Raw genomic sequence first — 23,789 nt, forward strand, 5'->3', positions numbered from 1 at the left:
AAGCAAGAGTGTGGTGTTGCAATTTGGGAGGACAAATGTAAGGGGAAAATATTAAGTTACTGGGAGGCCCTTAATAGCATTGAAGTACAAAGGAATCTGGGTGTGTTGGTCCACAATTCCCTGCAAGTAGTCACCTAAGTATATAGTATGGTAGAGAAAGCATATGACATTCTCGCCTTCTTGGGCAGGGCATTGAGTATAAAAGTAAGGAAGTCGTATTTCAGCTGATTGAAACTTTGGTCACTCCATTTCAGGAAGGATGTGCAGGCATTGAAAAGGGTACACAATGGATTTACCAGGCTGCTATATAGATTAGAAAGTATGAGCCAAACGATTGGACAAACTTGGGTTGTTTTATCTGGACTGATAGAATTTGATAAAATGATATGAGACAGAGATAGGGAAGACAGTCAAAATCTTTTTCTCAGGAATATTGGATAACATACATTTTTGATGAGGTGGATGGAATTTAAAGGAGACAAGTGAGAAGTATTTTTACACAGTGAGGGGTAGGTTCCTGGAACAGTCTGCCAAGGGCAGTGGCTGAAGCAAACCTGATAGTGGTGTGAATATGCAGGGACTGCACAGATATTGATGATGTGCAGGCAGAAGAGGTTTAATTTAATTTGGCATCATGGGCCAAAGGGCCTGTTCCTGTGCTGTACTGTTCTGTCCACTAAGTGAATTTATGGTAGATAGGCAAAAAGTTCTGTGCTGGACTCTATAGTTCCAGTATATTGAAAGCACAGGAGTTTAACTTATCAAGAAAAGTCCAAAGGATAAAATGGATTAACAGAATTAAAAGTGTATTGACCAATGTGCCTGGATGGTTAGATTACAAATGTCAGTGCATCACATCAGTGGTGTTTGATTTACTCCTGTTAACATATTTCTATTTTAGTACCATTCAATACTATCAGTACTTTGAGAATACAATGGGTGCTATACAGACCATCTCCCACTCCATTATATTGTGGAAAAAAGTTCCATTGATATTAAATGAATAAACAAAAAGGTAAGAAAGCTTTTAGACAAGGCCTTTCATGGAAGACTGATCCATAACATTAAGACACATGGATAGTAGTGGAGGGGTATTTCTCTTACTGGAAGTCTGACCTGTAGTGTCCTACAGGGATCTATGTTCTAGGGCCAAAAGGGCCTGTTGCATTATGTATGTATGTTGAAATGTCTGACTAAATGTTCCTTTGAAAGAAAGAAGCAGATATGTTGTTGCAGACTAGGAATTCACAAATCAAAATGGACTTAAATTATATAATAAAAATTGAAAATGCAGGGAATACTCAGCAGGTCAGGAAGCAGCTGTGGAAAGAGAAACAATTAGCATTCAATCAAAATTATGGAATGAGCTTCTGGTCAAAGTGGTTAATGCAGGCTCAATTTTAATATTTAAGGAAAAGTTGGATTGGTATTAGGACAAGAGAGGGATGGAAGGTTATGGATCAATTATGATTGGCATGGACTAGAAGGGCCGAACTGGCCTGTTTCTGTGCTGTAATTGTTATATGATTATATATATGACATCTGGTTTTTTTTTGTGCGATATATATATATATATATATATAATATATATATATAGATTTTGATGAAAATATTGGTGGGTTGATTAATAAGATTGTAAACAACACAAAAGTTAGGGGAATGAGAGATAACGAAGATGTTGTCACATTGTAGAATATGGATCATTTAGAAATGTGGGCAGAGAAATGGCAGATGGGCTTAATTCAGGTAAGTGTGAGATGTTGCACTTTAGAAGGTCAAATATAAGGAAAAATACTATAAATGAAAGAATTCTTAAGAGTATTGATGTACAGAGGGACCTTGGGGTGCAAGTCCACAGCTCCCTGAAAGTGGCAAAACATGCAGATAGGATGGTAAACATGGTATATGGGATGCTTGTCTTCTTAGGTTGCGGCATTGAGTCAGGATGTAATTTTACATCTGTACAAAGCTTTGGTTTAGTAAAATTTGGAATATTGTGCGCAATTCTGATCACTGCATTTCAGAAAGGAGAGGGAGCAAAAGGCGCTCACCAAGATGCTGCTGGGATTAGAGAGCACTGTCTATCTTGAGAGGTTAGACAAACTTGGGCGGTTTTCTTTGGAGCATTAGCAGCTAAAAGGCAATGTGATAGATGTTTAGAAAATTATGATAGGGTAGACAGTTATTTTTTCCAGGGTGAAAATGTCAAATACCAGAGAATATAGCTTTAAGGAGAGATGGAGAAGATTTAAAGGAGATGTGTGGGGAAAGCTTGCCTGTTAAGTTGGTGGAAGCAGAAGATAATTGAGAAGCATTTGGACAGGCACATGAACATGGAGAGAATGAAGGAATTTGGATGACATGCAGGCAGATGGGAAGAGTTTAATTTGGTATCATGGTTGGCACTAAAGCATAGGCTGAAGGACCCGTTCCTGTACTTGACTGGTCCATGTTCTACATTAATGTACATTAATCACCAAGTAAAAATATCTTCACCCTGTTTTTCAGTTAACACTTTTTCTAACCTCTAAAACTGCATATTTAAAAATAAAATACTCTTCTCATTTCATCAACAAAAAATTCCAGTTACTGACAACATACATTCCTGTACAAATATGGATAAAATCCTAAATGAAATTAGGAATTTGGCAGCACAGTTTTTCTAAAAACAGCTGCTCCAGAAAATGGTCATTTTGGAAATGAAGCCAATTCTTCTCAGGAGGTACATAACTTTGCAGCAATTAGATCAAAATCACCAGGATATAAATAGTTCAAGGCTGATCTTTCTTGAGCACTGGAATAACATTCTAATCCACGTACGCTTCCTAAGGAAATAGTTAACCTTGTGGTACTTTCCACTGATGAAGACTCATTCTTTGAGTACAGTCTTCTTCTACAGCCATTCGAATTTGGTCAAGATGCTAGGGAGAGGCATGCTCAAACCTTGATCAACTCTAAATAAAATATAATTTTATCCTTTGCAGAAATAAAGGTAGACACTGAATACACAAGGAAATGTGTGTTTGAATGGTAGTGGCATAACCTCTTCAAGTAGTAATCCTCACCCAACAAGAGATGAGAACAACAGTGGGCAAGGATTTTATTGTAAATTCTAGAAATGGGAGGATGAGGAACCACAAGCCTGTCTTCAGTGATGGGTTGGTGGAGATGATTAGTCCCTTCAAGTTCGCAGGAATCCATGAAAAAGAGGATCTCTTCTGGAGCCAGCAATTGAGGCAACTGTGAAGAAGGCACACCAACTACTTTCTAAGAAGCCGAAGGATATATGGCATGTCATTGAATATTCTATTGAACATACATGTCAACTGAGGAAAGTATATAAATTGGTTGCATCATGGCCTGGACTGGAAACTCAAGTGCCCAGGACTGCAGAAGGCTGCAGTAAGTGGCAATCCTAGCCACATCCATCATGGATATCGATCTCCCATCCATGTGAGGCACTCTCTCAGGAAGCCAGTATCATAAAGGACCTCCATCTCCCTGGTCACAACCTCTTCTCCCTGCTACCTTCAGGAAGAAGGTAGAGAAGGCTGAAGTCTCGCACATCTAGCTTCAAAAGCAGTTTTATTTTTCAGTAGCTCTCAGGTTCTTGAGCCCCTCCCCCCACCCCGCTCTTTCCAAACCTATACAATATACCCCGTTTTACGAATACTCGAATTATGAAAATTCACTTTTATGAAGAAAGCTGTGTTTGCTTTTACGAAAGATTTTTTGCTTTTATGAAAAAGCGGCCATTGGAGTAGTCAGAGTGGCTGGCGGGGGTGTCAACATGTGGCGGTGGGTTGATGATACACTGCGGTACATCACTCGGCCAACAGGTGGCCTAGAGAAATGGCACCCGGCCAAGACATCCGGCCACCAAGTGGGCCTAGAGGGCCCATGGTATAAAGCCAAGGTCCAGACTGTGTGCTCTCTCTCTCTATCCCCGGGATCACTGCTGCAAGCAGCTAGCAGCCAACTAGATCTTCATGTGAGTGGAATAAAGCTGTGTTGCCCCAAACAGCACTGTGCCTATGTTTTCCTTTGGTCCAGCCTGCCACACTGGGCTGTCAGCGTACAGCCGATCTGTCTGCATTATTGAAACATCACATTTTTTTTCATTAATTGCAACTGTGAATATTTATTTGTCCATCTTCTTATATTTATTATCTCTTTTTCCATGTTATGGGATATTGTGGTAATTCTAATTACTCTTTTGCTCTTAATATTCTTGCAGAATCTTTTTGGGTTTTCCTTCACCTTATTTGCTTGATCTATGTCATGTGTCCTCTTTTCCCCCTACTCTGCATACCCCATAATTCCAGCTGTCTATCCTGTCATAAGCCTCCTTTTTCTTGACCAGAGCTACAATATCTTTTGCCTTGCCCGTCACTTTACAGAAATATTCTGTCCCTGAGCTTTCCCTACCTGCATTTTAAAAGCCTCCCGCTTGCCAAACATTCCTTTACCTGCAAAACACAGCCTCTTCCAATCAATTTCCTGTCTAATACTATCAAAAGGAGCCTTTCCCCAGTTTAAGACTTTATTTTGTGGGCCAGTCCTATCTTTTCCATGGCTGCTTTAAAACTAATAGAATAATGATACCTTAATCACTTGCCCCTGCCTCATTTATCAAGGGGAGGTCGAGTAGGGTCATCAACATATTGTTTGAAAAAACATTCCTGGACATATTTAATAAATTTCTCAGCACCCAAGCCCATTGCATTGTGAGTGTCCTGGTCAATATGAGTGAGAGAAGTTGAAATCATTGATTATGACCCTATTATTCCTAGACCTATGTGCAATATCCCTACATATTCACTTCATATTTCAGAGGGAAAACTTCCAGCTTTATATAAGCTCAGCCAATAATGCCTATTTGGCAAATTGGGTCATGATGTAAATGAAACTCTACAGGGGTTGGGAAGGTTTACTTCACTTCCGCCCAGGTGCAAATGTGCAATGTCCCATTACTGAATATTGGATGAATAGAAACAATTTGTTCCATGAGAGAGAAAAATACAGGGGTCCAACAATTCATCAGATATAATTTAATCTAAGTGCTATAAGATTTTATTGTGATGTAAAACCATCCAATAAATAGGATTTGTACCTTATTGGCCACGTTGTCCTCATGAAAATTTGATTACACGGTTTGGTGCACATAATGGGGCAATGGATGTTTATTGCTTACTAGAAGAGATTTGTCAGCAAGATCCTCTTTGCAATTCAGCATGTTTCTGTCCCTGCTTGCATTTTACAGCACAGAAGTATGTGCGCGGATAGTCAGATACCAATGCATTCAACCTCCTGCTCTGTCACTGTTATCAACAATGAGGCTGGGGCCAAGCTGATTGGCATTGAACTGAGGGGGAAGATACACTTTGTATTCCTTCACAACTTTATATCAACCATGGTTGGAGTATTGAACACAAGAGCATTCATTTTTAATTTAATTTACATATACAGCATGGTGACAGGCCCTTTCGGCCCATGAGCCCATGCTGTCCAATTACACCCAATTGACCTACATCCCTGGTACCTTTTGAACAGTTGGAGGAAACCAGAGTACCCAGAGGAAACCCTCACAGACACAGGGAGAACATACAAACTCCTTACAGATAGCACTGGATTTGAACCCCGGTCGCTGGCGCTGTAACAGTGTTGTGATAACCATTTTGCTAACCGTGCCACTCATTTTGATGAGGTTGCTAACCTGAATGTTAAGTTTTAGTAAAGGTAAAACTCATGCTGTTAAAATGCCAGAGAGGGGATCCTCCACCTGAGATTCATTCATTGTGAACAGGCAGCTGCAGCAAGAATTAAAACCATTAAGGCTACTAAAAACCCAGTATGGCCAGTCTGGGGTAGGCCCATGTTGGTGCAATCTACATATTACTTTAGTCTACAAAAGGTGACACTCATTATTGCCCAACTCATGTCTGACATCATTCCTATCGCTCTACTCCAGCACCTACAGCAAACAAAACACCACCTAAGCCATGCACAAAAATGCAAGCCCCAAAATAAAGCAATAACCCCATTCATGAAACTTTAACATCTTTGATGAAAGTGAATTGGCTTGTAAGAAGTTATTTCCCTTGAATATTAATACTTACTACCAAACTTACTTCTGTTAAAGCACTCAAATTTTACATCACATTGCTCCTAAAGAGTCAGGAATTTGTCCATTGATAATCCAGCAGTATTCAATCTTTTGAAATAAAAGATTTCTCTTTTTACTCAATTTCATTGTCATAGCAACTAAGCAATTAACAAGAATTTTGAAAAGATGAATGATTTTAATAGTAGAATTGAAAACAAAAAATCATTCAATGAAACGCAAGCAACGTCTCCTTCAACGTATAATAGGATTTTATTAATGGGCATTTTTAACAGAACAATCAAAACAGATATTCCAGAGAATTCATAACTCAAAACCTTCCTTCATATATTATTTCTTGAATGGTGCACAAGAGAAAGTTAATGGAGCACATATGTTTCTTTGCATGTTGGACAGGTTGGATTGACCAGATAAAGTACACAAAGAAAAAGTAGGTAAACCCTGTCATTGGGAGGAATCCTTTGCTGTGTCGTCTTTGTCCTTCTGCTGCAGCTTGGCAACCCAAGATATTCAAATGGATTAATAGAAACATCTACACTTGTATGATAATTCTGCACAGGCAATCAAATGGTTATAAATATTTCTTCTGCTGGATAGAGAATAAAAGGTCATATGTTTAGCTCACAATTGGGTCTTTATTTATTCTCAGCGTGGATTAAAAACACTTGGTCACAGTCCTGCTTTAATCAAAATTGTAATGGTCTCCCTGGTCAATTAATTAGCTGCAGATTCTGATATTAAAACAGGCAACAAGGTTCATGGGGAATGTTGATGTCTGCAGAAGCACACGTAGGAAAATCAGAACAAACTGCAAGAGGAAGTCAAATGAAAATACAGTCATAAAATATCAAGTGGAGGTACAGAACACTACAGCACAGAAAACAGGTCATTCGTGTGCCAAAATATTATTCCACTCGTCCCATTGACCTGCACCCAGTCCATAAACCTCCAGTCCTCTCCCATCCAGGTATCTATCCAATGTATTCTTAAAACAGCACAGAAAACAGGCTATTCAGCCCTTGTCTGCGCCAAAATATTATTTCACTAGTCCTATTGACCCACATTTACCATATCAGATGCCAACTCATTCCACTCTCCCACCATTCTCTGAATGAAGACGATCCTCCTAATGTTCCCTCTGAACATTTCCCCTTTCACCCTAAAGCCAGTCCTCTTGTTTTTATCTCTCCTAATCTAAGTGGAACGAGCCTATTCACATTTACTCTGATAAAGCCTCTCATAATTTTATAAACCTCTATCAAATCTCCCCTCATTCTTCTACACTCCAAGGAATAAAGTTCTAACCTGTTTAATTTTTCCCTGTAACTCAACTCCTGAAGACCCAGCAACATCCTAATAAATTATCTCTGCATTCCTTCAATCTTATGGATATCCTTCTTGTAGTTTGGTGACCAGAACTGCATGTAATACTCCAAATTTGGCCTCTCCAATGTCTTATACAACCTCACCATAATATCCCAACTCCTTTACTCATTACTTTGATTTATGAAGGCCAAGATGGCAGAAGCTTTCTTTACAAACTTGTCAACCTGTGCCACTTTCAAGGAATTATGAATCTGTATTCCAGATAACTTTGTTCCTCTACCATTTATTGTGTATGTCCTACCTTGGTTTGTCCTTCCAAAATGCAACACCTCACACTTGTCTGCATTAAATTCCATCTGCCATTTTTCCAGTTGGTCCAGATCCCTCTGCAAGCTTTGAAAGCCTTCCTCACTGTCCACAATCCCTCCAATCTTAGTGTGTCATCAGCAAACCTGCTGATCAAATTTACTACATTATCATCCAGACTACTGATATAGTAGTCCCAGCACCGATCCCAGAGGCACACCACTAATCACAGGCCTCCAGTCTAAGAAGAAATCATCCACTACCACTTTCTGTCTTCTCCCATTCAGCCAATTTCGAATCAAGTTTGCAACTTCTCCATAGATACCTAATGTCTGAACCTTCTGAACTAACCTCCTATGTGGGACCTTGTCAAAGGCCTTTCTAAAGTAAGTTGCAAAGTGTTTCCAGTGTTGGCAGCTGGAAGAAACAAAATGAAGTTAGTTCTTTTTGATTTGTTTCTCTTTCAATTTTAAATTCAAGCATCAACTTTTGAAATCAATTCCATGTTGCAAATAAAAATGGAAGGATTTATTTTATGGTTTAGAATTTTTTGCCAGTGGGAATGGCATTTTGAAAGTGATCCATCCACAACTCAAAGAAAGTAAGCTTCACCTAGATCGGACCACTGTTCATTTCAAAACAAAATAGTTTGATCCCATTCTGTTGTGTTTTCAAATTACTACCAATTTGGGTAACCTTAAAAGAAATAAATAAAGGAAAAAGAGGGCAGTGAACTGGGATTCACCAGTAGGCTGGTCCCGCCTCCCGGCTCTGCTCCCATATAACCCTGGTCTTCTGCCTAAACCCAGAACCCTTCTGAAGACTACTAGTGAACATTACCTTTAGTTATAAGCTAATAAAATTGTAGCGTGAATAAAAGCTCTCGCAACTGGAGGGAGGAGAAATGCTTTTATTAGCTTATAATGAAGGGTATGGTTCAACAGTCTTCAGAAGGGTTCTGGGTTTATAGGTGGGCAGATGGGGGTGGAGCCAGGAGGCGGGGCCAGCCATCAGTACAACACACTACCAGTGAATCCCAGTTCACTACAAAGGGCAAAGATAAATTATATTGAGTAACAGTTAATGATCTAAATGTCTGAACTAGTGTGATGCATTCTCAACAAATTCTACACAATAGCCACAGAGAACAAAAAAATGCTGGAAACACTTAGCAAATCAAGCAGCATCTATTAGAGCTTTAACCTGAGATATAAACTCAGTGTTTCTTTCAATGGATGCTGCCTGACCTGCCGAGCATTTTCAGCATTTTTTGCTTTCATTTAAGGTTTTCAGCATCTGCAATTCTGATATATTCAATACAAGCGGCTTATAAGTAAAACTAGAAAATTAACAAAATGTGAGCAAAACTGGAGGTGAAATAATATTTCTATACAAGCATTTGTCCAGATCTTTGGCTCTTTAATGTGTTATTTGCAAAACACAATGGATCAGCCTTAAACTAAGATGCCCTTCTGGATTATTATCCTAATCATTCAGTTGATCACATTTGGAAGATATTTCAGTGCTGTCTTGCCGAAAGTTTGCAGTGTCACCTACTTCACAGTGTTCATAAGTTGAATAGATATGAATATAAACAAAAACCGTAAAGTGTGTATTAAATAAGAAAACTTTTGGGGCTAAATTCCTTTTTTTGCACTCATGATTCATTTTAATGCTTGAATGCAGCTCTATCCTCCAGATGAAGACAGGCTTAAAGGCATTATGGGGTGTCCCATTAGGCTCTTGAATGAACCGCATAATAGTGATATCATACTCTTCTTGCTTAGTGCTGTGATTTTCCTTTTCATTGTAATCCATTTCTCTGTAAATTGTGCTCTCCACACAGCTATATGAATATTAGAGATAACCTTTTGGCTTGCTCGCTACAGATCCTTTCTCATTATACCAGGCATTTTGTGACAAATAAACATAATCAATCAGGGTGGGCCAATGGAGAGTAAAACTCTACCATCACCACAGATAGACTGGCCAGTTCTGATGCAGGCAACAATGAGTCTGGAAGGCTGCAACACCTCTGGACAGAAATGAGGTGCTGTTTTTGGAGCTTATACTTGGCTTTGTTGGAACAGTGGAAAGTCCACTGGTCAAGAGGCCAGTGGAAGTGAGAAGAGAATGAAAGAGGCTCGCAGTGGAATCTCAGATTTGCTCCTGTGGACTGAACACAGGAAAAAAAAACAAGTGTTCATCCACTTAGCATTTGTTTTCTTCTGTATAAAGGAGACTGAATTGTGAACTGTGAATAAAGTACTGTATAATGGATTGGAAGGAGTGCAAGTGAATAGCTGTTTCACTTGGAAGGGCTGTTTGGGTGCTTGGATGGTGAGAAGGAAGAGATAAAAGAAAAGGTTTTACACTTACATAAGTAAGATTAAGATGGAAGACAGACAAAGAGATCATGAGGGAATTCTGAAAATAGAACAACAGTGAAATGTATTGGTGATGGAATCTTTATGAAGATCGTAGATATTGCAAAAGAAGACCTGTAGAATGTCATGGCCAGAGGAGAAGATGATGGTGACCCAGGCAATTCTAGAAGAGGATGCGAGAGCAGAGATGAGAGAAACAGATGACAAATAGACAAGGCTCTGCCATCATTGCATAGGGGAAGCCATGGTACAGGAAGAAGAAAGCTATTTTAGAGACACCTATGTGGATCACCTAGTTAAGCCAAAGTCTACTTAATATTTTGCATCATCAACTCTTCAAAGTCTTGTTTGCTGCTAGAATCTACTGGAATGATTCATGCATTGGCTCTCCAACAGTAATCCTGGAGTCTTTAGAGAAAAATATACTCTGACATGTTTGAAATAATTTAAAAATTAGAATCAACTTTTTTTTTGAAAATTGCCTCTTCCATTTTCTTAAAAGTATATTAAAGACACGGAAACCTGGGTTCTTAAACTATTCACACACACACACACACACACACACACACACACACACACACACACACACACTAACATAAAAAAAAATCTAAAAGATGCATTTAACTTGGACTTGCCCCAATGTAAGGCCCTTTTGGGCAGATTCACAAAATTCTTTTGGAACAAGTTACAGGAATTGTTTTTTCTGCAAAGTCCGGATTTATTTTTATTAGGGAAACATTGAAGGAACAAGACCTGAATTAAAACTATTAATATACCAACTGGAATTTGTTAAATTAGCATTAGCAAGGAAATGTACTGCAGTCCCTCGGAAATCTGATATATCTTTAGGTGGCATGAGAAATTCAAAATTGGAAAAAAATTGCATGTAGCTAGAGAAATAAATATGCTGTGTTTTTGCAAATTTGGTGCCTGTATGCCCAGATATTAGGATTTAATTTGTAATAATGTCCTCCCAACGCCTCTAGACCTGCGAGATTCTCCTCTGAATTGTGATAAAGAATTCACGCATATGTTAGATGGCATCTCTCTGTTCAATCCTAAAAATAAATTCTTCTTTTTCTATATGCTAACTATTTTGAGGGAGGGGGATTGGGAGGGGAGCAGTTTGGGGTAGTGGAGAATACCATCATGTATGTAACTTTAATTTTTTTTGGAACCTGTATAATTATATTAACTTTGATTGCTGCATGTATGGAAATATTTAAAAATAAAATATTCAAAAAAGGTGTTATTCAAGCTACATTGTTAAGTTTACAATGTTAAACTTGAAAAAGTAGAAAATTAGCTATTTTTCAATTATACCTTTGAATTATATGGTACCTTTGTTAGCTATTAATTTCCAGTTTGATCTAAGCCATTTTTCTTCTTTGTACAATGAGTAAAACAGTCTCTGGTTGACATCAATAAACCATGTATATTTACGCTATTGCTTAAGACAGGGGTGTCAAACTCAAATTCACGGAGGGCCAAAATTAAAAACTTGGACTAAGTCGAGGGCCGAACTAAATATTTATTGAAAATTTTCAACAACATCTTCTTTCAACATATGTAATGTTAAACTTTTTCTTATTAAAATAAATGTTTAATATTTCTCTATAGAGGATTTGTCAAACGTTGCTAGTGTGCTGTCGAATAGTAAAATCTGAGGGCTATTGAGAATGTGGGAGAATAACATGATTCCTGAAACAATCAAATGGGTGACTGATTGTGGGCATGAACTCTAGCAGGGTTATTTGCCATGCCCTTTTTCCATTGGTACAGATATCCTTTGATTTACAAACTTTTTAAGTTTTATGCCTAATGGGCTTGTATCCAGGTGCAAGACCATTTTTAACCAGGAATATATTTATCACTGTGACATGAAACTATTGGAAGATCATTTTATCCTGAGATTAAAGTTCATAATCCTTACTCAGGCCTGTGTGCGGGAGGGCGGGGTTTGCGGGCGATCGGGTTGGACAACGACAGTGCGGGGGCATCGGCTCTCGCTGCAGGGCGGCATCTCGGCGGATCAGCGGCCCTGTCACCGTGAGTCGCGGATCGGCCTGCGGCAGGGAGGGGGAGTGGGTAACGGTCCTGGCGAGGTCAGGCCTGAAGCCTCCGGTTCCGGGCGCTGGGAAGCGGCCTTGGCTTCCCCTGACACCGGCCAGGCCCCAAAACCAGAGTCCACAGTGAGACCCTGCAACATAAACAGAGGAGGTGGGGGCGATTAGCAGGCTGACGCCAATGCATTCTGGGATTTGTTGTATCGCTGTGCATGCGCTATACTGGCGCAGCGGCCAGCGGGCCACCTCTAATACATTTTTGAAATGATCTTGCGGGCCAAATATAATTATATCGCGGGCCAAATTTGGCCCGCGGGCCAGAGTTTGACATGTGTGGTTTAAGATGTTCCGTTACTGTTGATTTGTGTAAGGTGGAGTTGTAAGGAAGATGAAGGAAACACAGACTTGTTAATTGATTTTAAATCTGAATTGAAATGGTTGGACAGATCTTTTTATCCAACTTAAGTCCCATTCAACCTTCCTGGAGAGGAGAAATGCACGAAGGATTGCCATGAGATCTTTAATTACAACTGAAGGCAAATTGTGATATCAGCCCGCCCTGTCATGGACACCAGTCTTCACTCTAACAAGGACATCTACAAGAGGCAGTGTCTGAATAAAGCAGCCTCTATCCTCAAGGACCCCCACCACCCAGGCCATGCCCGCTTCACTTTGCTACCATCAGGAAAAAGGTACAGGACGAGCATCCAACAGCACAAGGACAGCTTCTTCCCCTCTGCCATCAGATGTTTGAATGGATAATGAACCACAGACATAACATCTCTTTCTCCTATTTTCTTGCACTATTTATTTATATTTGAAATGTAATTTATAGTACTATCTATACTGTAATGCTTTTGCACAACAAATTTCTTGACAATAAATTCTGATTCTGATGACTTTACTGTAAAACTGTATTTGTAAGACTCCTGTGAACAACAATGCCATTTAATTTTAATACTTTACAGTTGGATTTGAACATCTTGCATGTAAAGTTGAAAACTATTTATACTTTCTTTTCTTATTTTCTCCACTTCTGCTAGATCCCAAACATCACAGCTATAATGTTACCTTACTCTCCCAACAAGTGTGCAAAGTCAACTTGAAAATAAATGATTTCACAAAATTGAATGTAATATTCAATTGTTCGGTCAGTAAACATCAACATCCAAAAATTTTTCACACTGAGTAGCCATAACTGTATAACTCTGTGCAGCACTTCCAAAGATTTTACACAACCGCAGAGCAGTAATTTCAAATGTTGGATTTAAAAATTTCAAACTTCATATCCTCTAAATGCAAATGTTAAATATGATTGTAGTTGAAGTTGTGTGAGAGCTGGAGAGCTGTCCCAAAAAGATCAAAGGTTAGCCTGAATGTCTCGATTAGAATCGAGATGCTGGAACATATATATTTTTAAAAATATCATAAAAATTAGACCCTGTTGAACCCATACTACAAATATAACATGTGGGCTACATTGCTCACTGGTGTGTGGTTGACAAAATCTGAAAAATACCCAGCCTAAAACATTTCCAGCGGATCACATGAGTGAAGGAACACTACTCTTCCACCCATCACCTTACAGAACCTGACTTAGAATGCAGTGGGGATCATTGAGTCAGCTTCATTTAAGTTATCGCAATTTTTAAAAATTAATAATTGCCAATAGAATATTATTTGTACCACACAAGATTCTTGTGGAACCAAGCACATTGGGAACAAGCTTGTGTTTCCAGCAGTCTGATTGTCACACACCCTCTCTCCATAGCACCTCATGAGAGGCTGTGGCCAGGAGGAAAGCAGCCAGAATTGAGCTTTCGAAGAACGTTGAGCTGCATTAATGGGGGCCACAAGCTCCAGCTGGCCCACCAGGATTGCTTGGATGAAACAAAATATCTACACTCATGTTTCTGGCTTTGGGTATGCACCCATTCTGAGCCCAAATCCTAACTGAGACAAAATTTACACCCAAATGGAGTTTAAAAGTCGAGCCAAGCACCCCCAATCCTTTCACCACCCTTGCCCCCACCCCCACCACTTGATCAAGAGGTTAGTGACATAGTTATAATTAATTTACTCAAGAATCAGCAAGATTCAGGCAATATTCTTTGCTTTCAATGATCGATTCAAGTTGCAAAAATCTCCAGGAAGTAGCGAAGCAGGCTACAGAATTATTTATTTTCTCTTCAACACGCTTGTTCACCAATCAGCATCAGAATGAACGAATTAGTAAGCATTGTGCAAAGATGCAAGGGTGGTCAGGAAACATTCCCCCCCTCCCCTCAACAAACGAGAATGTGTGAAATGTCTGCATTGAAAGGACAAATTTGGTAACACATCCCATCTGCTCTAGCGAGAACTGTTCCAAACTCAGAGCAGGATAAGGAGCACAACGTCAGCACCTGTCAAGGAAACTGTAATAATGAACATTAATGTGTTTAATTCCTTCAAGATTAGAGATGAGGATCTTTGCTATATCTCAAAGTTTGTTCTTCAGCATTGCACTGATGTTTAGAGAGCACTTACAGTAACTCAGACATACACATGCACAGACAGTATAGATACTACAGAAGTCACGTTGTCTTTCAAATATAACTTAAGTTGGTCTGCATAAACAACAATTTAAACAATCTGAGCCACTGTCGTGCAATAAATGTGAGTTGTGGTGACCAACGCTTCATGATTTGGTCATCATGCCAGAAAAGACCAAGTCGAGCAAGCGAGCACTTTCACTAGAATTCCAGACTTTGACTAGAGGCAAGGTGTCATTGATTGTGCAAAAGTAATTTCACAAACATTATGTGTCAAATACTGCCCTATACAAAACTAAGATGAATCCCACTTTCTCAATATACAGACAATATTGATTCATGTAGATCCATGGCTGATAATCTGGGAATAATCATAATGTCTTCATTCTGCAGTAGCCTTTTGCACTAATACACGTGACTCTCACCTGAAACAAATGACTTCATGACTGGTCTCTGTTTTGTAACATACATTGTACATATTATAAATGTCATGTTGACTGTCAAATGTGATTGAAGAAATTAGATGCAGAATTAACACTTGAAACAATCTGAGTCATTCTGGAAGTGCCATCCAATAATAACCATTAATTGTGGGACTTACCCTATAGTTCATTCCTTGGTCATGAATTAGCTATATATCAAGCACTTGGAGGTTGGATGGTAGAGGAAGAAAACTAGGGAGAATGAGGAAAAAGGAATAGTAATGAGCACACAATGAACAGTTTTTTTTTGTCTGAGCAGTTTGTAAAGAATTAATCCAAATGCAATAGCATGGTTGTGGAATGGTTGGTGGAAGAAGACTGCAGACTCTCAATGCTCCTTGGTAAGAACCTCAAAATATTCAAGTTGAGAAGGACTGTCCAAATTAAGTCTATGCAAGCCATCTGTCACTGGCAGAATGGCAAAGGTTACAGCCAACTTCTAATCAAGAGGAAAAAAGAAGCAAATATAAGGTTTAGGGAGCAAGGGTAAGGGAGGAGTCATGAGAATTATATGGTAGGTCAGAAGGAACTTAGGAAAGCCAGAAGAGGGCTCAAGAAACCCTTGGCAAATAAGATGAAGGAAAAATATAAGGCATTCTACACATGCGTGAAGAACAGAAAGGATGACTGAGTGAGAGAAGGGCTGATTAGGGATAAAGGGGGGAACGTGTGTATTGGAAGGTAGGGGAGATCTTAAATAAATATTTTCCTTGAGTGTTGATCTGTAAAAGGGATCTTGGTGAATGTGAGGTCCGTGTTGAAAAGGCTAATGTATAGCAACATGCCGAATTTAAGAAATAGGAAGTGCTGGATCTACTTAAAAACATTCAGATAGACAAGTCTCCAGGACCAGATGCAATAAACCCAGGAAGTGAATGAAGAGATTGCTGGGGCTTAGCATTGGATGCTGATTAAACTTTTGATCGTGTAGAGTGGAAATTTTTATTTAAAGTGTTAAAAAGATTTAAGTTTGGGCCATTTTTTATAGGTTGGATTAAGGCATTATACAAGAACCCTTTTGCACAAGTGGTGACAAATGGTCAGATTTCTCAAGCATTTAATTTGTGTAGATCAACTAGACAGGGTTGTCCATTGTCACCAGCCTTGTTTGCATTAGTAATAGAACTTTTAGCTCAAGCGATTAGACAGAATATGACAAATTCAATATATTACATTTGGACAACATAAATATAAAATCAACTTATTTGCAGATAACATTGATATATTTATCTAATCCAAAGAGTTCATTACGACCCTTACAAGAACTATTGGAACACTATGAGTCAATGTCAGGATATAAAGTAAATTGGGAGAAAAGTGAGATATTACCAATATCTGAAGAAGATTATTCAGACTGTAGGCAAATTACTAATTTTAAATGGTCTGAGAAGATTATGAATTTAGGAGTATTTATTGATAAGGAATTTAAGAATTTGAATAGTTTAAATTATTTACCTCTGTTAAATAGGATTAAATCTGATTTGAATCAATGGAAAGATTTACCATTGACATTAACTGGCCGAGTAAACTGTGTTAAAATGAATATCTATCCATGTATTCAGTATTTGTTTCAATCAATTCCATGTTTGGTACTGGGGAAACTTTTCAAAGAATTGAATAAGGCAGTACTTTTTTTTATGAAAAGGTAAATTATCAAGAGTATTGATGCAAAAGTTGCCATGGTCATATGACTTGGGAGGTCTTCACTTACCACATTTTCAAAATTATTATCAGGCAGCACAATTGAAGTTTATTAGCAGATTGTTTGATGTTGACCAACCACCAATGTGGGTATATGTGGAGATGGATCAGACATATGTAATGACTTTTATGTAATGACTTTTCATGTAAGTGGAATTTATTGCTTTTGCAAACATATGAAGTACCAGTCTTAATTCATTTATTTAAAATATGGAATGTAGAATCAGTCTGTAGGTTCGAAAGAAATATCTCAATTAAAACTCCGCTATATCAAAATCAGTTGATTCTCTTCTCAATGCATAATCCTTATTTGAAGGAGTGGGACTTAAAAGGTTTGGTATTAATTGAAGTTTGTTTTGAGGCAGGTTTATTTCTTTCATTTGATAGACTTAAGGAGAAGTTTGGAATATCACGAAACACATTATTTGCTTATTATCAAATACGGGATTTTTTAATTAATAAGTTTGGTTGATACTTGGTATTACCAAGGCAATCAAAGTTTGAAATGCTACTTATGGATAAGGGAAAGAAAGGGTTTGTTTCAAAGATGTATTTGTTATTACAATCAAAAATGAAGTCTGGAGTGTTGAGAGAAAGAGATAAATGGGAACAGGAGTCAGCTATGGTTATTCATGATGAAGTATGGTTTGATTTATGTCTACAGAGTGTTACAAAATTAGTTAACGTACGTTATAGTTTAGTTAATTATAACTTTTTACATCAGTTATATTTAACTCTGTAAAAGTTAAAGAGGTATGGTTTTCAGGATTCTGATTTGTGTTTTAAATGTGGAGATCAGGTAAGTACTTTTATACATTTTGTGTGGGAATGCTCAAAAGTTAAATCTTTTTGGGAAAGGATTATTCAATTTTTGCGAGATTTATTTCAAGAAGATTTGCTTATGGATCCATGGCTATGCTTATTAGGATATATGAATCCATTAACAAGTTTAGATAAATTTCAGGTTGCGTTTATTCATTTAAGTTTGGCAGTAGCTAGGAAATGGATCGCGGTAACTTGGAAAAATTATGTAGACCTAAGTATACGGAGGTGGCAAAATGAAATTCAATCATGTTTGTATTTAGAGAAAATTACATATAATTTTGGGAATAATTATTCTTTTTTTGAAAATATGTGGACTTCATATTTGAAATATATGAAGCTAAATGTTAAGTAATTATTATTTTTATTTACACTATAATTCAACGCACGCTACACATTCGTATTTTGTAATAACCTTCTTTCTGTATGTTAAGCTCCGGGGGGAGGATAGGGGGTGGGAGAGTGGGAGGTAAGGGGAATAAGGGTTTTTTTTTACATGTATGTTTTGTTATATTATATTTCTTTTCTATTCCTTGCAAAATTTAAAATAAATTTAAAAAAAAGAGATTGCTGGGGCATTGGTAATGATGTTTGCATCCTCCATGGCGACAGGAGAGATACCAGATGATTGGAGAATGGCACTTGTAGTCCCATTGTTTATGAAAGGTAATGGGAAGAATTTTGTGAATTGTAGACTAGTAAATTTTATGTCAGTGGTTTGCAAACTATTGGAGAGAATTCTTAGGTTCAGGATTTATGAGTATTTGGCGAAACATAGTCTTCTCAGAGATAGTCAACATGGCTGTTGTGAGTGGAATATCACACTTCGCAAGCCTAATTTAGTTTTTCGAGGATGTATTTAAATAAATTGATGAAAGTTAATTATGGATAACCAGAAGCAGCACCATTTTACACTACGAAGAACCACTAAAGCAAGCAATAAAGAAAGAGAAGATAGTTTATCAAAGTAAACTAACACAAAATAGAAAAACAGGAACAGTAATTTTATAATTATATAAGGTGGAAAGGGTAGCTAATGTGAATGTCAGTCCCTTGGAAGATGAAAGGGGGGAATTAATATTGGGTAATGCAGAAATGGCCCAAGCCTTGATGGACTATTGGATGCTGGTCTTTACAATGGAAGAACATCTAACATGCCAAAGTGAGATATTAAATATGCGAGGACCTCGATACAATCACTATCACTGAAGAGATGGTGGTGACGAAACCAGTGGGTCAGACCGTATGTATTCCAGAATATTTAAAAGAAGTGGTGGAAGAAACATTAGTGATAATTTATTAGAGTTAAATATACAGCACTGTTATAGGCCTTTCCAGACCATGAGCACAGGCCTTTCCAGCCCATGAGCCCAAATACACCAATTAACCTACACCCCTGTACACTTTTGAAGGGAAACTGGTGCACTTGGAGGAAACCCAGGCAGACACAGGGAGAACAGACAATGCTGGATTTGAACCTGAGTCACTGGCACTGTAATAGTGTTGTGCTAACCGTGCCATGGTATTAATGACAATGAGTTCATTGTCATATACATTGTACAGTATGCTTATGTATTGTTTGTCTGCATACGTGTTACATCTGGTTGTGTTTCTGCATGTTTTGCATGGAGAACCAGAGATCACTATTTCATCAGGTTGTACACAAAATCAGATGATAATAAACTTGACTTGTGTTCATTCTGGTAAGTGTGAAGTAATGCACTTTAGAAAGTCAAAGGTGAAGGCAGCATTCATGGTTAACAGGAGGATTTTTTAACCCCTTGAGGATCAAAGGGATCCCTCAAGATTGGCACGCAAGTTGATAGGCATATGGTGTGCTGGCCTTCATTAGTTGGGGGGGGGATTGAGTTCAAGAGATGTGAGGTAACAATATAGGTCTATAAAACTGGCTAGACCACACTTCAAGTATTGTGTTAAATTCTGGTCACCTAATTACATAAAGGATGTAGAAGCATTAGAAATGGTGAAGTCGAAATTAACCAGGATGTTTCCTGGATTGGAGAACATGTCTTGTGAAGCAAGGTTGACTGAGCTAGGGCTTTTCTCTTCAGAATGATGAAGGATGAGAGGTGATTTAATAGAGGTATATAAGATTTTGAAGGTCGTAGACAGGGTGGACAATCAGCATCTATTTTTCTGTTTAAAGTAAGTAGAGGATAGTTGTCAGAGAAAAGTTTTTATTTACTCAGAAAGAGGTGGTGCCTGGCATACAGTGCTGGGAGTGTTGGTGGAGGCTGGTATTTAAGACTCTTAGATAGGCACATGGATGCAATAAATCTAGAATCTTATGGGTACAAGATGGGGAAGGATCAGATTGTTGTGGAGTGGGTTTATTTTGGTTGGCACATCATTGTGGGCCAAAGGGCCTTTACTCTGCCATATTGTTCCATATTTGATGTTCCAACTCCATAATTGGACCAGTAAAAATTAGTTTGTTTTTCACAATGTTCATTAGGATGACACAGTGCATAGCACAGACTTCACTGGCAATGTAGCTCAGAGATATTGAACACAATAGTTCTTTTCTTTCAGTTAGGTTTATCTTTATTTACTTTTTTAAAATGCTTTATTTAGTCCTACATACTCATGCATAAACACTCTCTGAAAAAACACCTTGCCTCTGCTGGTGGATTTCCCTGATGAAAGGAAAGGAACAAATGTGTTGAAATTTTCCAGCCTGTAAACTGCTTCAGAAAGGTTCGAGATTTTTCATTGCTGCACGAGGAAGAAAGCACATTGAAACAAACAATGAATTGCACTGGTCCCTGGATAAGTCACTTTGTCCTGCTGTTGTTTCTGGTACTGTGAAGGATGAAAAGGAAATAAAATTTGCAAAAACCAAAAAAAAGGCAAGTTAATCCCATGTATACAGAAAGTCAATAAAAATATCCTGAAACCACAGTTATGGTTCGAGATTTAAAGACTAATATTCATCTAATCCTTGTTCAAATCCTTGCTAAAAAAAAAAGACCCTTGACCACAAGAAGAGATTTTGTATCAGTTTGGGAATCTGGTCCAATTAATTGGGCAATATTTGAATTAGACAATGAATTAGCATCGTTCAAATTAATTACAATGTCATGCAGAAGCATTGGTCTGAGTTGTATAGAATTCTATTCATAGTTTTATTCATAGCTCCAGTAGATGAATTTTCAATGCATATATTGTTAACTGATTGCTACTGTTTATTCAAACTTGTGCAGCCTTGAACATAAACAACCAGTCTCTTCAAGCTACCCTCTGCAGCAAACTACAATTTACATGGATCCTTCTGAACAACAGCATAACTAAAACAATCAAACCTACAGCAGCATCCTCCAACAAAGCAGATTGATTTGACTGGAAGATAGTAACAAAGAAATTATGTGTGTGCATTCATTCTTATTGCAGAGGGTGATGAATCTCTGGAATTCCCTCGAATAGAGGGTCCTGGAGGCTATTTCCCTGGAGGCATTCAAAGAACATAAAAAATAGGAGCAGGATAAGGTCACGGCTGATCTGGTCGTGGACTGTTCCACATATCCGCCTGCTCCCCATAACCCCTTAATTCCCCTAATAATCAATGATCTATTTGTATCTTAAATGCATCCAATGAGACAGCCTCTGATACCTCCTTGAGCAAAGAATTCCACAGATTCATTTGCAAGAGAAACAATTGTCCTCAGCTTCATCCTAAATCTCCTCCCCCGAACCTAGTTCTAGTCTCACCTACCAGTGAAAACAACCTCCCTGCCTTCCTTTCATAATTTTATGACCCACACTCATTCTTCTAAATTCCAGTGAGCATAGTCCCATCTCCCTTCATATGATAACCCCCTCATTTCAGGAATCAACTCAATGGACCTCTCTCAGCACCACTTCCAAAGCCAGTATGTTCTTTCGCAAGTAGGAGACCAGAGGAGTACAAGGTACTTCAAGTGCAGCCTTACCAGTACCCTGTACAATTACAGAAGAATTTCTATGCTTTAAACTCAATCTCTGTAGCAATGAAGGTCAACATCCTTTTGCCTTTTTAGTTAGATCCTGAATCTGCAAATTCACCTTTTATGATTTATGTGCAAGCAGTCCTCACTCTCTCTGCACAACAGCACGCTGAAATTTTTCACCATTTAAATAGAGGCTCGTGGAGAAACCGTCCTTGAACTGGATTCTGGATTTCCTGATGGAAAGATCACAGTAGCAGAACTGGCACAGCTGACATGTGCTCAGCCAACTCCTGTTCATGCTCCTGACCCACGACTTCATCGCTAGATCCAGCTCCAACAATGTTATCAAGATTGCAAATGACACATCAGTCATTGGCCTCATCAGCAACAATGATGAGTTGCCCTACAGAGTAGAGGTGGAAAATCTTGTGATAAGGTGCAAGAGTAACAACCCAAGTCTCAAAGTACACACGATGAAGGAGATGATCATGGACTTAAGGAGAACCAGAAACAACCACCCTCTACTACACATCAATAACTCTATAGTGGAGAGAGCAGAGAGCACCAAGTTCCTTGGAGTTCACTTAACTAGTGACCTATCATGGACACACATCTCATCACTTATCAGGAAGGAAAAACAGCAACTAATCTTGCTGAGAAGACTGAAACAGGCAAGGCTACTGGCCACCATCATGCCAACCTTCTACTGGAGCTCCAACAATGGTGTCCTGGCCGACTGCTTTACAGTGTGGTGAGGTTGCTGCAGAGAAATGGATCAGAGGCCAATCCACAGGACCATAAGAGTGGCAAAGAGGAGTCTCCCTCCTCGCATTGACATGATCTACCAGAATTGTTATCTGAAGAGAGTTTGCAAAATTATCGAAGACCTATACCACCCCGCACACAGCATCTTCAGGTGTTGTTGTCAGGAAAGGTATACAGGAGTATTGGTGCTAGCACTACCAGGCTGAGAAACAGCTTCTTTATGGGCAATAAGAATGCTGAACAACCATTGGAACTGCTCACACTAACTACCTGAGACATTCATATTTTCAAAACAATATTTATTTCTGCATATATATTGTTTGTCTGTATGTGTGTTATGTCTGGCTGTTTGCTGTGTGCTTTGCACTGAGAACGCTGTTTCATCGGGTTATACATGTGCAATCAGATGAAATTTGACTTGCCTTAAGAAGTTCAAAAAAAGACATGGATATATTTTTGAAGGAGCAGGTTATGGAGGGCTATTTGGAACTGGCACATACGTTGAGGCCTGGATGATCAACCATTATCATATTGAATGTCAGTGTGGGTTTGAAGGGCCAGGTTGCCTCCTCCTCCTCCTCCTCCTATTTTCTTATTCTTCAAGTCACTTATAGAGAGAGAATTCTCAATAATTTCCAATGCGATCAAGAATAGGGATACTATATGCAGGCAGAAATGACTTACCAACACCCAAATGACAGAACTCTGACATCAGTAGATTGAACACAAGCAAAACTGAGCAAAAATAATCTTGAAATGCTGATTTGACATGCAGTGTAAGGTGAGATACTGCAATACAGAATCCTGGGCTATAGAAACCAAGAAGTAACCCAAAAGGTTATGAGGAACATCGATGCACTAATGCTCAGTCTCAAATGGAGCACTGTTTTTCATTTAGACAGCACAATTTTGGAGGAATATAAAGCCTTTGGACAGACAGAAGAGAAAAATAGACTGATTTCAGGCATGAGGAACCTTGGTTGCGCTGAGAGTCTGGAGAAGCTATGACCTCTGTCCTTTGATCACAAAAGGTTAGAGGGAGCTTTTATATTAGTTTTATATCATACAGGATCTAAACAAAGTAATGAAAAAAAAACTCCTCTCGTTGACATCAGGGCCAAGAAGCAGAGGTCATGAAAGGAATGTGAATGTAAAAATAGCAAGTATTTTTCATATTATGACACCCACTAATTTACCAGAAAGAGAACAGGAATCCAAGTTTCTGCTGTGGGACTAATGCATGATTCCAGCAAAATCTTTGCTCTAAATTAAATGCATTTTGACATGTTTTCCTTTCTTAAATCACTGCTCAAACTGACTTACTTATTG

The 23,789-nt window shown here is 38.5% G+C and overlaps 1 protein-coding gene across 9 annotated transcripts in view; it reads right to left on the minus strand.

The window, feature by feature from the left end:
* Positions 1 to 23,789, minus strand: part of rcan2 (regulator of calcineurin 2) — a 331,626-nt gene that overhangs the window by 84,096 nt on the left and 223,741 nt on the right. For 5 of the 9 annotated variants that reach the window (XM_069886745.1, XM_069886744.1, XM_069886746.1 and 2 more), the window contains 2 exons: positions 20,383 to 20,484; positions 15,345 to 15,417 (listed from right to left, as the gene is read on the minus strand). The exons of 3 other annotated variants lie outside the window; for them this stretch is intronic. In XM_069886745.1, coding sequence (XP_069742846.1) covers positions 15,345 to 15,356 — 12 coding nt within the window. In that variant the 5' untranslated portion in view covers positions 15,357 to 15,417; positions 20,383 to 20,484. The remainder of the gene's footprint in view (positions 1 to 15,344; positions 15,418 to 20,382; positions 20,485 to 23,789) is intronic. One more of the 9 variants, XM_069886749.1, reaches the window with a different exon arrangement.

Source organism: Narcine bancroftii, chromosome 6 (assembly GCF_036971445.1).
Source record: "Narcine bancroftii isolate sNarBan1 chromosome 6, sNarBan1.hap1, whole genome shotgun sequence".
NCBI lineage: Eukaryota > Metazoa > Chordata > Chondrichthyes > Torpediniformes > Narcinidae > Narcine > Narcine bancroftii.